The sequence below is a fragment of the Vicugna pacos genome, chromosome 32, assembly GCF_048564905.1.
Source record: "Vicugna pacos chromosome 32, VicPac4, whole genome shotgun sequence".
Lineage (NCBI taxonomy): Eukaryota > Metazoa > Chordata > Mammalia > Artiodactyla > Camelidae > Vicugna > Vicugna pacos.
The window spans coordinates 22217063-22233616 of record NC_133018.1 but is presented as its reverse complement, the minus strand read 5'-3'; the positions used below and the strand labels follow the sequence as shown (position 1 = coordinate 22233616).

Below are 16554 nucleotides of genomic sequence, written 5' to 3'. Positions count from 1 at the left end.
GTGTCTACAACAGTACACTGCGATATAACCTATGCTGGTCTCACGAATGACCTGTGATAAAATATTCTACTCCCAGTATTTTCACATTGCGTAGGGAAGCAGTTTTTCAGCTTGGGATTTGATCAATTGCCCTCTGTATTTTGAAATTGGCTTAAGTATTTTAGCTGGCCATAAATGATTAGGAAATTTAGATGACCGTTCTCCTCTGAAGCAGAGAGTGAAAATGAAGTTGTTTGTTTGTTTTTTTAAAGTTGTCTTGTATTGCAAGACTTGTTGGCATGACAATTCCAAGCTCAGTGCCAAGGTGGCAGCTGCCCGTCAACTACCATGTGTTTAAATCAATAAGAACCTGAAAATCATTTCAGATTTTGTATCTTTGCTTTATTCTTGCTTCGAAGTAAGAATCTGCTGTTACTCACAAGACAGTAAGGTATTAAAATTACACACACACACAACATCTGATTCTGTGTACAGTTCAGTTATTGACATTGTAAATCTGTTTTCTTTTTCTTTTTTTTTTTATTTTGACTTTCACTGTTTCATGTTACTTAGTTTTTGACCTAGAGGAAAATCAGCCAACATTAGGGTCACACCTATACTCCTTCGTCAGTGTTAACGGGGTGAGCAGTTTGTTCACTGAATGGGGTAGAAACCAAGCATATCCGTGGTTTGACTGTGACAGTGTGGTGACAGAATTATAAAAACCCACACTGGAGTTTGCAAGGCCTGCAGAGGTTACAGCTGCATGCAATTTACAGTGAAGAGCTGCGTGCCGCTGTCCCTACACACGGACACCCATTCTTTCCAAGACCTGACGTTTCCCACGTGCGGGGCACTGAGCTGGGTCTGGGGTCCCCGTGGCGCTTGGCCGGGGCGGGGCGGGAGCAGGCGGCCGCGAGGCACCCTTCCCAGTGCCGCCGCCAGGGGGCACGCGCGAGGCGGCCCGGGCAGCTTCGCGTTTTGGCCCCTCGCGCGGCCAGTCGGCCGGCGCCGGGGCGGGAAATTCCGACCGGACCTTCGCGGCCGCAGGCTCCTTTGTCCTCGGGCGCCCGCCGGACACGCCTGCCGCGGTGACGGAGGAGGGGGCCGAGGAGCAGCAGCGATTCTCTTACCGACAGGTACAGGCGACCACGGTCCCGGCTGGGCTGGGGGAGGACGGCGTCGAGATTCCGGGGGGAAAAGGCCCCGGCAGCCAGGTGCCCGCGTCCCGGGGGCGGAGGGGCGCTCGGGCGGGGTTCGCCGCCTGGCGTGTGCGCATGCGCCGGCCCTGCTGCCGCGGCGGGGGGGGGTTGCTGGGAGGCGGTTGCCATGGGAGCGCGGGCCGCCGCGCGGGGGGCCGTGGCGCCGGAGGAGGAGGAGGAGGAGGAGGAGGAGGAGGAGGAGGAGGGGGAGGAGAAGGAGGAGAAGGAGAAGGAGGGTCCCGGGGAGTGGCTGCGGCGCCGGGCCCAGCGGCGGGGCCTTCTTGTCTCGGTCTCCCGTCTCGGCCCCCACGCGGCGCGAGCTCCTGCGCCCGGGGCGTCGTCGGTCCTGCAGGTGAGGAGCCAGCCTCACAGCCTGGGGCAAACCCGGGCCGTCGGGCTCCGGAGCCCCGCGATGTGGGTTCGAATCTCGGCTGTGGGTTGCGTTGACTCTGCCCAAACTCAGCCTTCCTAGGTGGAAAACCGGAGTCCTAATGACCACCTCCCAGGGCAGCTGCGGGGATGAATGCCGTGCAGAGAGGCGTGAGAACCGCAAAGCCGATGAACCGTGGAGGCTCGGGTGTGAGCTCAGTGCAGGGCAGTTTCCTTCCTGTTTTCAGAGAGAACATTTCAGAAGCTGTTTATCCTCCCCATTCCTTTTATTTTGAAGTTAAAGCGTCCAGGGAAAGTTGCAGTGTTACAGAAACGACAGGCCAGCCAAGAAACAAGCACCACTCGGAGGGTTGGAGTACTCAGGTTTATGATGTTGGCAGGCTCAGAGGGGCTTCTGCTCCTGAGCTCCGAGCACCTCCAAAACGTGTGCATGAGGTTTTATAGGGTTAATTACAAGCTTAGGGTATGTGGCCAATAGGCAGTTTTAGCAGCATCCTTATCACAAAAGCAGAGGCAGGGAGGCAGCAGACCGACACTCCAAGGCCAGATGTGTCTCTGAAAATGCAGCTGGCTAGCAAAAAACATGAGCAAGGAATCAGCAAACCGACACTTACTAACTTCGATTTACGAGTTAGGCCAGCAGAACTCAGATCGGTAATCCGACACTTGTTACACTTAGATTTACGAGTTAGGCCCAGCCCAGCTTTTCCTTCTCAGCAGGAGCAGTGCACTCAACACCCACATGGCCCTCACCTCTGTCTGCCAACTGTTGACATCTTGCTGTGTTTGCTCCTTTGTTCCTTGTTTTCGGAGTTGAGACATAAATGTGACGCTTCACTTTTAAATTTTAATACTCTAGTATGCATCTCCCACGAACAAGGGCGTTCTCCAGCATAATCTCTGATCACACTGAGAAAGTGTGATATCAATGAAAGTCTGTTTTCTTAAGATTGCACTTTGACCCCAGGGCTGCTGAGACCTACAAAAAGCCTTTATGGGCTAATGCAGCCTGTGGCCTTGCCACATGGAGTTAATGCAGGTGAGGCCCTTTCTAACCCGTAAAGACACTTCAGCATGTTGACAGGGCAGGTTTTAATTTCTCTACTCCGGCATTAATAATATGATGTCACTTTTATTGAAGCACCAGGAAAACCTTCTTCATTGTCCTCGGCCCCTGGGACTGTTTCCTGTGGTGTCTGAGTTGGAGTTCTCCGTATAAAATCCCTTTACTGCCCTAACACTGCAGACCTATCTGGTTGGTTAGAATTTACTGGAAAATAGGAGTCAAGAGCTTCACAAAATAGAGACATAGACACAGGAGACAGTCTTGCAGTGAGACATTGTCATTGCATTATTATAAACTATTTCTTGAATCTGTGGTAAATTGGCCTTGAAGCAAAGTCAGTAATCTCTGGTCCTGAGGCGGGACAGGGCCATTCCTTTCCCATCCATCAAGTTTCATCAGCTCAGAAAACTCTCCCTGCTTCCCACTGGCGAAGGATTCTTCTATATCAATTACTGTATTGAAGAATGGTTTTTCCCTCTCTGTTTTCCATCAACCAAGGATGAATTTCTTATCCTTTCTGGACAAAAACATCCTTCAAGACCCAAATCAAAACCCACCTCCTCCAAATCTCTAGATTCCCATTTTCCGCGGGAAAGCGGAGGCCCCTGCCCGGGAGCTAGGGTCCGCCTGCTTCTCTCCAACACCCTCCTGTTCTGCGTCCACCATGGACAGTGCTTACGCCTTCACCTGTCACCTGTCCTCTCTTTCAGACCATCAGAACCACGGGGCCGGGGCTGTGTTCTCGCTGTTTTCTGATTTCCACAGCCACGTCCTGGCATGGGGATTGACAGCAGACAATCAGAGGAAACTTACTGGCAAAGCAGAGTCCCTTTTCTTCTGCTGGGAGCCATGGTAAAACCAGCTCCCCATCCCCAGACATGCCTGGTCTGCCTCACAAGTGTGTATTCCCTTGTGCGGTGCGTTTGACCACAGATACACACACAAGCGTGCACCATGACAGACACGTCTGCCTAGCATACACGTTTTATCCCTGGAAAAATCAAGGCTCATGGCACATAAGCGAATCTGAAATCAATGCTGTAGTGCCTTTCATCTTCTCTCTAGTAGGATTACCAAGGAGAGACAGAATAAACCCGTGAGTATACTCTGAAAATAACAGCAGAACTCAACCCTGTGCCCTCAGAACCACTTGACTTAACGTTGAAAGGAGCTATTTTGTCTGCTGTTAAGACTATGAAAGTAGGACAAGCTATAGGAGATCAATTTTAAATCATCTGAGGCCACAGGAAGGATTTTTTTCCTGGGGCTTTTTTGGAAACGGGATAATGTGTGTTTCTGCTGTGGCCTTTTTAATAAAGAAATCATGCATTATGCAAACCTTAACATTTAAACCAATTGTGAGCAACTGAAGTTAATTCTTTTAAGAATATAGAATTGAGTTATTGAGAAGGAAGAGGTTGGCCTGGGCCAAGACTTGGGCTGGGCTAACTCATGAATTTTCAGTTTCACATTGCTAGACCAGTTTCGGGTTACTGGAAGTGGCTTTGCTTTCACTTTTATGACACTGCCTGGCTGTGCTCCCGATCGGTTGATGGGCCCCGAGCTTGTAAGGGACTCTGTAAACCCTCACTCACACTTCCCAGAGGCGCTCAGAGCCCCGGAGCCGTCGCCCCTCTGAGCCCCCGGCCCTCCGAGTGGTGCTTGTGTTTTGGCTGGCCTTCCGTTCCTGTAACATTTCTGGAGGCCCCAGTGAGATTCAACCGTGCCGGCCCCTTGAGCCGCTGGACTGGTGGTTCTGGCCAATCAGGGGATAAGACTCCGGCGACGAATGAGGTGGCGCTACTCAGCGGTATTACAGGTTCTCTTCTGTGGCGGCAGCTCACCCCCCGTGAGGCTAGACCTCAGCCAGACTCGGTGGAGGGACAGACAGACTCACCAGGCAGCCAACCGGACAAGGTAGGACCCTGGGGATGAAATCAGGTCCCGTCCCAGTGGACAGAAGAGGAGGCGGATCCCCTCCTGCAGTGAGACAGGACACTGGGAAGTGTGGGAGGGCTGTAGTTAACCTCCGTGTGTGTGTGTGGGGGGGGGGGGGAGTGAATGAGCGGCCTGTGAAGCATGCGATCAGGCTCGAGTTTGTAGCTCCACGGCGTCCTGCTACGGAGCTCGAGTGAGTCCCAACCTGCGGTTCCGTGGTGACCTCATACGGCTCAGGGCGGTATCGGTCCCTCAGGGTCCCGATCGGAGTCAGCGGCTTATACTGACCCGCCAAAGCTCAGAGGCACCTTAGTTCCCGCGAGGGGAGCGGCCAGGCGGATGCAGCGAAAACCCTCCCTTGTCTTGTCTGTGACACCGGCACAGGGTGGCCACACCGGGAGGGAAAGGGACATAAAATGGCCAATGAGTCAGCACCCCCGTGCCCCCAGAGGCTAGGACGCCATTTCTTTGAGAAAGTCTCTTACTTTACCCTGTCACAGACCACCTGAGACTTGCTGTCCCAGCTCCTGAACTGACCCGAGTGTCCCTTTTGCCCAACCCCAGACCCTCAGGGCTTGAGTTCAGAACAGAGATTTCTTCAGGACCGGGCTCACCCGGCCTTAGACGTCCCCTTTCTGGTCCGTGTGTTCAGCCATCAGCGTCAGTCCCAGCCCCTTGGTACGGGAGTTCAGGGTGCAGTGGGGGTTTGGTGAGGGAGCCCCTGGAGCTGGCTCTTGCCTTGGGCTTCAGAGACGCCAGGTGTGGCTGGAGCCCGGACTCCCTGACCAAGTTAGCCTTCAGGCGACTCAGAGAGCCGGCAGGAGAGCGGTCCCGCTGGGAGCTCCAGTGCTTTGCGGAGAGGGGAAGAAGGAGATGCAAAGGCTGCCTCCCCGAGCACCCACAGCAGCAGGCCCGCCACCCTTAAAACGCCTCGACAGAACGAGAGGCTCGAAGTCGAAGCCCCCCATCCTGGACTGCATGATTGAGACTTTCAAAAAGGGGTTCACAGGAGACTCTGGAGTCCAAATGGCCCCTGGCAAGCCCCGTACCTTGTGTAAGCTTGAATGGCTGGCCTTTGGAGTTGAGTGGCCCTCAGGAGGAATTTTGGACCTAGCAACAGTGTGAGCAGTCTATCGGGTAGTCACCAGAACCCCAGGCCACTCAGACCAATTCCCTTACATTGACTCCTGGCTGAATATCGCGCAGACTCCACCCCCATGGATTTGGTTCTGCTCAAATGAACCTGGACAATGCAAGGTGTTAGCAGCTCAGCCGGTCCAGGACAAGGAGACAGAGAAAAGCCCGTTTTCCAGGGAGACGCAGAAGACGAGATGTGCCTACCCCCTCCGTATGCTGCCGGAGCACAGGCACCTCCGGTCCCACTGGAGACACCACCACCCTCTGTGTCACCACCTCCCCCACCTGAGGACCCAGAGGCAGAGCCCAGCCCCCAGCCTGAGCCGGCAGGAAGGAGACTCCGCTCAGCACAAGCCAGGAAGCCAGCACCACCGGCCCTCCAAATGCCACTGCGGGAGACACACAGGCCGCAGCAAGTTGGGGAGGACGGGACTGTTCAGCCCGGGCACCCCGTACTCTACTACCAACCCTTTAGCACCACAGACCTTCTCAACTGGCGCCATCACACTCCTTCCTACCCTGAAAAGCCACAGGCCATGATTGACCTCGTAGAGTCTAGCTTCCATTCTCACCGGCCCACCTGGGAAGATGTCTGCCAGCTGCTTCTGACACTTTTCAATACTGAGGAGAGGAGATGCATTCTCACTGAAGCACGAAAATGGCTACAGGGCCGAGCCCCTGGGGACGCAATGGATGCTGAGGGGTGGGTCATGACACATGCCCCTGACACCAGACCAGATTGGGACTTTAACACCCAAGAAGGAAGAGAAGCACTGCGTGAGCACAGGGAGGCCATCCTACAAGGGCTGAGAGCGGAGCCAAGAAGCCAACGAACATGTGTAGAACGACCACGGTGACCCAGAGGCCAGACGGAACCCCCACTGACTTCTATGAGAGATTGTGTGAAGCATTCCGAGTCTACACTCTGTTTGACCCTGAGGCCCAAGAGAACCAGCAGATGGTCAGCGCTGCCTTCGTAGCCCAATCATACCCAGATATACGCCGGAAACTCCAAAACCTGGATGGGTTCGCAGGGATGAACGCTACACAGCGGCTGGAAGTAGCAAACAAGGTTTTCGTAAATCGAGAGCGGGAAGCCCAACGAGATGCAGACCGGCGAATGAAGCAGAAAGCTGCGCTCCTTGCAGCAGCCCTGGGGAAAACAGGCTTCAGCCAGAATCCCGCACCCCCCGGAAGAGGGGGCCCCAACCGTGGGTGCCCCTGGGCCGAGACCAGTGCACGTACTGCTGGAGACAGGACGCTGGAAGGACGAGTGCCCAAACAGAGAGGATGGGGAGAGAGCGCCCCTCAGGAAGCCTGCCTGCCACCTGGAGCCGCCACTGAAAACCTCGTCGGACTGGCTGGAATCGACTCGGAACAGGAAGGACCGGGCTTCCGGGCCCCGGGCCCCCTGGAGCCCAAGGTCGAGATGTTGATGGGGGCCAGCCAGTGACTATTATGGTGGACATGGGAGCAGAATATTCTTTGGTGACCCAGCCTGTAGCCCCCCCGTCCAAGAAAAGGCAACCATTATAGGGGCTACTGGAGACTCGACTGCCCGCCATTTCTGCCAGCCACGACCCTGCCAAGTAGGGGGCCATCTCGTGACACGTGAACTTTTAGGCTTGCCTGGATGCCCGATACCATTGCTCGGAAGAGACCTTCTGTCTAAACTGGGGGCTCACGTCACCTCCGTCCCCGGGAAACAAGCCCACCTGACCGTCCGGGGAGGCCCAGGACCCTGGCTGTCTCCGTTCCCCGAGAGGAGGAGTGGCGTTTGTATGAAAACAGTGAATCCCAGAAAAGCCCTGCCGGGCTCCTGGAAGAGTCCCCATTGGCCCGGGCTGGCAGTGGGCCGCCAGGCCTAGCACGCAATCAGGCACCACTAGCAGCTGACCTCGAGCCTGGACCTAGCCCAGTCAGGCAGAGGCAGCGCCCTGGGCCTCGCGAGGCCCACCTGGGAGTCCAGAAGCACACGCAGCGGCTACCCTAACTGAACGCAGATCCCCCTGGAACACACCGTTGCTCCCGGTGGAGAAAGCGGAGGGAACAGACTCTAGACCAGTCCAGGACCCATGGAAGGTCAACGAAGTAACCGTCACCGTACACCCAGTGGTGCCAAACCCGTATCCTCTCCTAGGCCTCGTTCCCACAGGTGCCAGATGGCTCACACGTCTGGACCTTAAAGACGCTCTCTCCTGCCTTCAGCTCTCGCTGGCGGGCCACCCCATACTCGCGCTTGAATGGGAGGGTCCTCATGCAGGGAGGAAAACCCAGCTGACCAGGACGCGCCTTCCCCACGGGTTTACAAACTCACCCACCCCGTTCGGAGAGGCGCCAGCTGCAGCCCTTGTTAAGTTCCCCGGGGAAGCGCCGAGCTGCCCCCTGCCCCAGTATGTGGGCGGTTTGTTACTGGCCAGTCCAGATGGAGAAGGTCGTTGGAGAGGGACTCGAGCCCTCCTGGAGTTACTCCGGACGACAGTCTAATATCATTATCTCAGAAGGACACCGAGCCTTGGGGCCAGAACGGAAACGAGTGATCGGCGCTGTTCCAAAACCGCAAACGGAAAGGAAACTACGGGAGCTCCTAGGCGCGGCCGGTTTCTGCCGGATCTGGATCCCCGGGTTTTCAAGGACAGCCAGGCCCCTCTACGAGGCAGCTGCCGGGTCAGGAAAGGAAAGCCTCAGGTGGGACGCTGAACAAGAGATATCTTCAGGCCACTAAAAGAACTATTAGCCCAGGCCCCGGCCTTGGGCCTGCCAGATATGACACGGGAATTCCACCTGTTCGTACACGAGAGAGACCGAGTCGTTCTTGGAGCCCTGGCTCAGAACGTGGGGCCATGGCAGCGCCCCGTGGCCCATTTGTGCATGAGATAGGACTCAGTGGCATCAGGATGGCCACCCTGTCTGCGGGCCCTCGCTGCCACAGCCCTCCTGGTCAGTGAGGCAGACCTTAAACGTAAAAGTGCCCCACTCCGTGGTGACCCTGACGAGTGGCCCAGGCTACTAGTGGATAACGACTGCAAGGATGACCCACTACCGGGGGCTATTATGCGAGAATCCCAGGGCGTGCCAGGAGACTGTGCGAACCCTGAAGCCAGCCACTTACCTACCCGAAGGGGAAGGGCAGCCTGACCACGACTGTGAGGAGGTCACTGCAGGAGCATATGCAAGCAGGCCTGATCTGACTGACACTCCCTCCAGAACCCAGGCCTGGAGCTCTGTACGGACGGCAGCAGTTACGTGCAAGATGGGCGGTGGCGGGCAGGGTACGCCGGCACAACAACCTGTGATGTGATCAAGGCAGGACCCCTTCCCTCGGGCTGGTCTGAGCAGAGCAGAGATCTGGGCTCTGGTCCAGACACTCAGAAAAGGGAGAGGAAAGCGAGTCAGTATATGTACAGACTCCAGATACACTTTTGCAACCCTACATGTACATGGAGCCCTCTGTAAGGAGAGAGGACTCTTGACTGCTGGGCAAAGGGAATGAAGAACAAAGAAGGAGTTCTACAGTTACTGGAGGCAGTATGGGATCCGAAGGAAGTGGCCGTTATCCACTGTAAGGGACACCGAAAAGGAAATGACCCTGTGAGCCAGGGGAACAGGCTGGCTGATCAAAAGGCAAAAGAGGCAGCCGCCCGGGAACATCTGGTGAACAAAGTTATGGCAGCGCCAGAGCTCCCCACTGCCCCAGGGCATAGCCACGGCGGGGACAAGCGGGCACAGGCCGAACAAGGGGGAAACGGGAAGGACGACGGTGGGCCATGGCAGGTGGGAGGAGATTCGTCCCAGCGCGCCTGGCCTACCGCAGAGTCAGACAACAACACGAAGCCATGCACGTGGGAGACACGGCTCTGGACGCCCTCCGAAAGCCGTACTTCCTGATTCCTCGCCTCCCCACTCTGTGCGCATCAGTCTCTCAACGCTGCCTGCTCTGCACCCGAAACAACCCAAAGCAAGGGCCCACCGGGCCAGCGGGAGCACAGCGATGCGGACGGCTCCCTTCGAAGGCTTACAAGTAGGCTTTACAGAGCGTGGGCCCGGCAGGGGCTATAGGCACCTGCTGCTTCCATCTGTGTCGCACAGGGTGGGTTGGTGGAGGCCTACCCACCCCCTCACCAGGACTGAAGAAGCAAGAGGTCACAAAGGCTGTCCTCAGAGAGGTCGCTCCTCGGTTTGGAGTGCCTGCCTCCATCGGGTCCAGCAACGGACCCGCCTTCGTGGTGGAGGTTGTGCAACAAGTGGCAAAAGCACTGAACATCCGTTGGTACTTACAGCATAGCGACCCCAAAGTGGGACGAATGAACGGGACCCTGAAACAGATTATAACCAAAATCAGCCAAGAAACTCAGCTCCCTTGGGTGGACATTTTGCCCTTGGCTCTGTTGCAAATTCAGTGCACCCCAAGACTTAACACGGGATACTCCCCATTTGAGATTCTCCCGCCCCCACCCATAGTCAAAGTAGGAAGCTGGACCCCAGAGATAGGACACTTAGAGCCCCACCGCCAGTTACAAGGGTTAGGACAGGTCTTACGGGAGAACTGGGGTTGGGTGATAGAACTCCCGTCTCACTAGGAGTCCAGGTGCATCCCCATAAGCCGGGAGGCCGAGTGTGGGTAAGGGGCTGGGAGAAGGAGCCCCTGAGGCCAACGTGGAGGGGACACTGGGAGGTTGTGTTAACTACCCCTACGGCTGTTACAGTTGCAGGAATCGTCCCATGGATTCATCACCCCAGGATTAAGCCGGTGGCCCCACCCCAGGCAGAAGGCCCCTGGAGAGCTGAGAGCGTCCCGGGAGACCCAGTCAGGCTGACGATCTGGAGAGCCCAGGAGAGAGACTGCAGGCCCTGCTCTAGCCGCAGCCGGAGGCTGGCTGGTCAGCGCACGGCCGAAGCTTGAGGAGAGGCTGCCGGACGTACCCCCCCCGTGCCCCCTTGCCCCTCTCCTCACTTGCCGTATTGGCCCGCCTGCTAGCGGTGGGCTGGCCAGCGCTGCTCCCCCTGACTGGCGCATAGGCCGGAAGGTCCGGACAGCCCTCTGTACCTTGTCACAACTAGCTCTCTCTCCACGGCAGCATGGCTGAGACAGTCACCAGGCTGATGGTACTGGTGCTAATGCCTTCCCTTCCCTGGGCTTCGCGATGCACCTGCGTTGAACCGGGTGACAGGTGGACCAAGTACCAACCTGTATTCACAGCTTACACCTATCAGCCGAGTCGATGCTATGACTCTGCCTCAGAGTGCACGTATCAGGGCAGATCCTACTGGACTGGCACGGTCAAGGCTTCCTCCGTCTCCGGCATCAAGTGCTACGGCACACCCGGCAAGCCGGTGTGCTGGACCAAGCACACACACTACGGGATGAGTGATGGAGGAGGGGCACAGGACCAGGCACGCCGGCAGGCCGTCCAGCAAGCAGTCCGGAGGCTGCGCCAGAAGCGGTTGCCTGCCCGGGAGCCCGCAGGACTCCCGCCTTTAGCCGAGCCTCGGAATCTAGCTCCGCGAGTAGCCGGGCTGTTGGCCGCGGTCCACGGAATCCTTAATCGTTCCAATCCAAACCTGGCTAGGGACTGCTGGCTGTGCTTGCGTCCCGGCCCCGTCCAGCACCTGGCCCTGCCCGTGGCAAACCTCACGAAGGCCTTCACCACGACCGCCGGCGCCGCCGCCTCTGCCGCTGGGAGTCCCAGGCTGAACTGGGTGCGGCTCGCCTACAAGGCACCAGAGTGTTACTTCAACAACGGAACCAATCCGTTAGGGGGCAGTCTGAGCACAAGGCAGTGTCACAGCACCTCTCCCTGTGCGGGCTGGGGCTGCCAGCCCACCCGGGGGTGGTGCGCTAATAATGGGGCTTACTTCGTGTGCGGCGAGTCTGCCTACCGCTGCCTTCCCGCGAACTGGACAGGGCTGTGTGCTCTCGCCTTCCTCTCCCCCCGGGTGGGCATTCTGCCCAACAGCCAGAGCCTCCCTGTTCCGGCTGCAGCTCGCCAGCAGCCTCGGAGAGCGAAGCGGGCCGCGCAGCGAATCCCGTTGCTCGTGGGGCTGGGAGTGGCGACGGGGGCGGGCACGGGGATCGGGGGCATAACCCCACCCTCTCATCACTATTATCAGCTCTCAGGGGAGTTCAGTCAGGACTTCCGGCGAGTCGCAGAAACCCTGGGGGCTCTGCAGAGTCAGACTGACTCCCTGGCCGAGGTGGTCTTACAGAACAGGAGGGGTCCCGGCCTGCTCTCGGCCAGAGAGGGGGGACTGTGCCTCTTCCTAAACGGAGAATGCTGTTTCTATGCCAACCAGTCAGGGGTCGTCAGAAAGGTGGTCCAAGAGTTACGGGACTGAGCGGAACGGAGGAAATATATTTCGGGCACGGGCCTGTGGACAGGCCCCTGGGGCTGGGCCTCCTGGCCGGCATCGCTCATGAGCCCCCTGCTCCTGGTCGGTGCAGCTCTGCTGTTTGGGCCCTGAATCTTAAACTTCCTGACCCGTTCCGTCAGCGAACGGATGGAGGCGATAAAGCTCCAGATGTTAGCTTCCCATTATGAGCCTCTGCACCAGATGGAGGATGGTGCCTGCTCCACCCTGGGCTGTGAGAGCATCAAGAAGGGGGATTGAGAAGGAAAAGGTGGGCCTGGCCAGGCTGGGGCCGGGCCAGCTCATGGACATTGAGTCTCGCCTTGCTGGACCGGTTTTGGGTTACTGGGGATGACTTTGCTTCCCCTGTTATGACACTGCCTGGCTGTACCCGCCCTGTTGGCTGATGGGCCCCAAGCTTGTAAGCGACCCTGCGACCCCTCCCTCACACTTCCCGGAGGTGCTCAGAGCCCGAGCCCGCCGGTCCCCCGAGTGGAGCTTGTGTCTTGGCTGGCCTGCCGTTCCTGTAACATTTCGGCTTGTTCTTTATGGCTGTGATGCTTTTACTGGAATAAAAAAGAATGAGAATTCTGTCTTCTGCCTTAGCCCACACTGTCGGAGAAGGACTCATTGTCTGTTTTTCTCTTTCTGGATGCGGCTACATTATCAATTTTTTTTTAATGTGTGAAGTATGAATTCTTGCTTGAGAGTGACTGTGGCAGGTTTAACAATTTCACACCATGGGTTCGCCTCTCACCACCATCCCGGGGGGTGATTACACCATCCCTACTTTGCAGATGGAAAAGCGTAAGCACCGCAGGTCTGCTCTTTGCTCTCAGATCAGGAGCGACCCGCAGCACGTCCCCTGTTGAGGCTTCTTGTTTAAAGCGAATAAATGCCAAAGCAGGAAGGTGAAAAATGTAGTTTCCCTCAAAGGCTCACACTTAAAAAATGGTGTTTTCCCTGTAAAACACGTTGTGATGTTATTTTACTAGTAACAAAGTAAAACCAAGTGTTGTGTGTTTGTAGATGTCACCTCGCAGCTGTGCCCTGGAGGCGCTTCATGAATGTGAGGGCAGCTGCCCCATCGTAGAGGGGTAAGCCTGTAGAGGTCCCCTGGAGCCCTGCAGCCTTCTGTTATGGGAGAGTCCTGGATTGAGGACGTGGGATTATGTGTAAACTCATTTTTCGTTCATGATGACCTTGGGTAAGTCTTTTCCTCTGTCTGGACTTCAGGTCCAAATCGAATGGCGAGAGGGCTGGATAGATGATTACTCGTCTGTGACTTGAAGAAAGAGTTACACCTCTTCTTTGTAACCAGGTTTGGCCCACAGACACGTGGCGTGCTGTGTTTGGGTCCCAAAGTGTTTCAGACATGTTCAAGTTGATATTTGAATATCTGACGATCGCACATAAACTTCCAGACTTCTTTTGTCTCGTGGAGCATCTGGAGCTCCGGCTCCGGCAGCCTGTATATCCTCCCGGGCTGCTGGGTCGCTTCAGCAGGGTGTGCCCTGAGCGACTCCGGCTTGCCAGTCTCCCCACCTCCCCCCGCCGCGTACCCCGCTTCTCCCGTGATGAGACAGTATCATTGGAGAGGAAAGAGGATTCAAGTGCCAGTGATCAACTCCAGAAGATGCGGATTTCGGAAGAGCACCCTGTAGGCAGTTGGATTTGCTGTCCTCTCCCCAAGAATATGAAAACATTCTTTCCTACAGACCAGAAATCCCACAGGGTTTTCTTTTTCTTCCTTAGCTTTTGTATTTCTCACCTACATTTGTTGCTTGGATCCAGCTACAATGAAACGTTCCTTTGTAGGGGATGGGGAAAGTCAGAAAGCAGGTTAAACAGCCCTAATGTTTAAACTATGTTTAACCTCTGTTCTGGAGAACCCCAGACCTGTTACAAACACAGCTCTCGTCCAGCACCAGGAGTAACAGCACCGTCGGGCACACAGCCCTCACTGCATCCGGGCAGCTGGGCTCTGCACTGTCTCTCTGTTACTTGTTTATTTTGGTTTTTAATTGAGATTTAAAAAAAAATAAGACTTACCATCTTTTTAATTTTATTTTTTGCTGAAGTGTACTTGGTTTGCAATGTTAGTTTCAGAAGACGTACCGTCTTAACCATCTCTGAGCGTACAGTCCAGCGTGTTAACTGTATTCACCGTGGTTTGTGTCAGCTCTCCAGAACTTTCACATCTTGCAAACCCAAGACTTCATACCCATTAAACAACTCCCTGTTCCCCTCTCCTTCAGCCCCTGCAACCACCATTCCTCCTTCTGTCTCTCTGAGTATGACCGGTCTCGGTACCTCGCCTCAGTGGAATCCCACATCCTTTATCCTTTTGTGACTGGCTTATTTCACTTCGCCTGATGTCCTCAAGGGCTCACCAGTGTATAATCTCATTTAATTCATTAAACAGTCCTGAGAGGTGGGTCTCATCTCTGGATGCGCAGAATACTGCTCGGGCATGTGTCCTTGAGACAGGACGAGGGTTCAAATCCCGTTTTTTCCCGACTCTTCCTTCCTTCCTTCCTTCCTTTCTCTCTCTCCCTTTCTTTGTTTCTCTCTTTCTCTCTTCCTTTCTTTGTTTCTCTCTTTCTTTCTTTTTCTTTCTTTCTTTCTGTTTCTTTCTTTCTTTCTTTCTTTAAATTATTATTATTTTTTTAAATTGAAGTACAGTCAGTTACAACATGTCAACTTCTGGTGCACAGCACAATGTCCCAGTCATGCATATACGTACATATATTCGTTTTCATATTTTTTTTTCCATCAAAGGTTATTGCAAGATATTGAACATAGTTCCGTGTGCCACTCAGCCATAAAAAAAAGAATAAAATAATGCCATTTGCAGCAACACGGATGGCCCAGGAGAATGTCATTCTAAGTGAAGTAAGCCAGAAAGAGAAAGAAAAATACCATATGAGATCACTCATATGTAGAATCTAAAAAAAAAAAAAAAAAAGGACACTATGAACTCATTACAAATCCCTTTCTAAATTATTCCCCAGTGCTCACCTGTCAGACCAGGGCTTTTAAAACCAGGCTCTGCTGGGAGGTCCACAGCATTTTCCAGAGGCTCCGCCGTTTTCTACAAAGGTAGTTTAAATGTAATGTTCTGCCGGTGGCAGCCTCCCTTGCTTCTTGGAGCCCCTGCTATTGGCTTATCTCCGTCCCCTTCTCCGTCAGTTGATTGCATATGCACGGGCTTATTTCTGGCTCTCGGTTCTGTCCCCGTGGTCTACCTTTTAGTGGTTGCTGTACGATTTTCTGATTTACAACATACTATTGAGAAAGCCACTCTGATTCTAAGTTCTTTTTAATATGGCAGAAATGAAGACCCCGATTCAAAATGATCAAAGAAGACTGGGTTTGTTGCCTGAAGGAGACAGGGGTGGCTCAAATCCCTAATCTCACTCCTTCAGAGGTTCCCTAAGAGTTCCAGATACTTCACTTGATACAAAACTCGTCTACGCCGTTGTTGGTATGTTACGTCTGTCCTCATTGCTGCATCGCGTTTCGTGATAAGCATGTGTATCCATTTCATCCCCATTGTTTAATTACAGAAAGTTAAATCGCTCCCATCTTCTCGCTCACACTAACGGCTCTGAGATGATTTTCCTTTTTGCGGGTGGGGATGGTGGTTGATTTATTTATTTATTATGATTATTTTTAATTTAATGGAGGTACTGGGGATCGAACCCATGACCTGTGCATGCTAAGCATGAGCTCGACCACTGAGCTATACCCTCCCCGCTGAGATGATTTTTCTTATGCATGTTTACGCACAGCCCCATGCAAGGGTGGCTGTGGGTCCTACACCGCGCATGGGGCTGTGGATCGAGGGCACGCATCTGTTGAATCTCACTAACTCTGATTCACTCATGTCCTCTCCAGAATGGCCACACCGGGTTGACTCCGCCCCAGCAGGGCACAAGACGCCCAGTTTCCTTACATCCTTCCCAACCCTTGGTTATTAACCCATCTTGTTCATTTCTGTCTGCCTGATGGGTGTAAGATGGCGCCTCGATGTTTCTCTCTCTCACGTTCTCAGTTTTACGGTTCTTCGGAGCACTTCCGTCCATTTACAGTCGTCCTTTTCTAAGCTTGCTCTCGGTTTCAGGCATTTTCAGGTTCGCAGAGATGACTGCTTTAAAAGCAAGTAACGCCTTAGCGTATCAGCCCTTCGTCAGTGCTGATGCGCTAGCTGTTTTGGCATCAAACGGATTCTCAAATCAGGACCACATTTAAGTTTTCAGGCAGCTTTGCTCAAATTAGAGATTGTGGGCTCCTGGGGGTGCGAGCAAACTCTCCCTGACGCGGACGTGCTAGGAAACACGGAGCAGCTTCTCCGCTGGAGGAGTCGGTGCTGTTTCCACGCGGCAGGAGCGGGCCCTGGAGCGCCCTGGGCGCCAGCAGCCGTGAGGCGTGCTGGCGGCGGGAGTGGGGAGAGCGGAGGAGCTTCTGGCGAGGCAGGGCTCTGGGGAGACG

General features: G+C 54.7%; 1 protein-coding gene across 6 annotated transcripts in view; it reads left to right on the top strand.

Annotated features, from left to right (window-relative positions):
- Positions 1–991: 991 nt before the first annotated feature.
- The window catches only part of LOC116276598 (syncytin-1-like), a 63231-nt gene continuing 47668 nt past the window's right edge, over positions 992–16554 (top strand). The window contains exons 1-3 of one of the 6 annotated variants that reach the window (XM_072953674.1): positions 996–1118; positions 4457–4554; positions 10419–12665. In XM_072953674.1, coding sequence (XP_072809775.1) covers positions 10792–12048 — 1257 coding nt within the window. In that variant the 5' untranslated portion in view covers positions 996–1118; positions 4457–4554; positions 10419–10791 and the 3' untranslated portion in view covers positions 12049–12665. Of the gene's footprint in view, positions 1119–1406; positions 1534–3347; positions 4555–10418; positions 12666–16554 lie in introns of those variants that run through there. The other 5 variants (XM_072953675.1, XM_072953673.1, XM_072953676.1 and 2 more) reach the window with 5 other exon arrangements.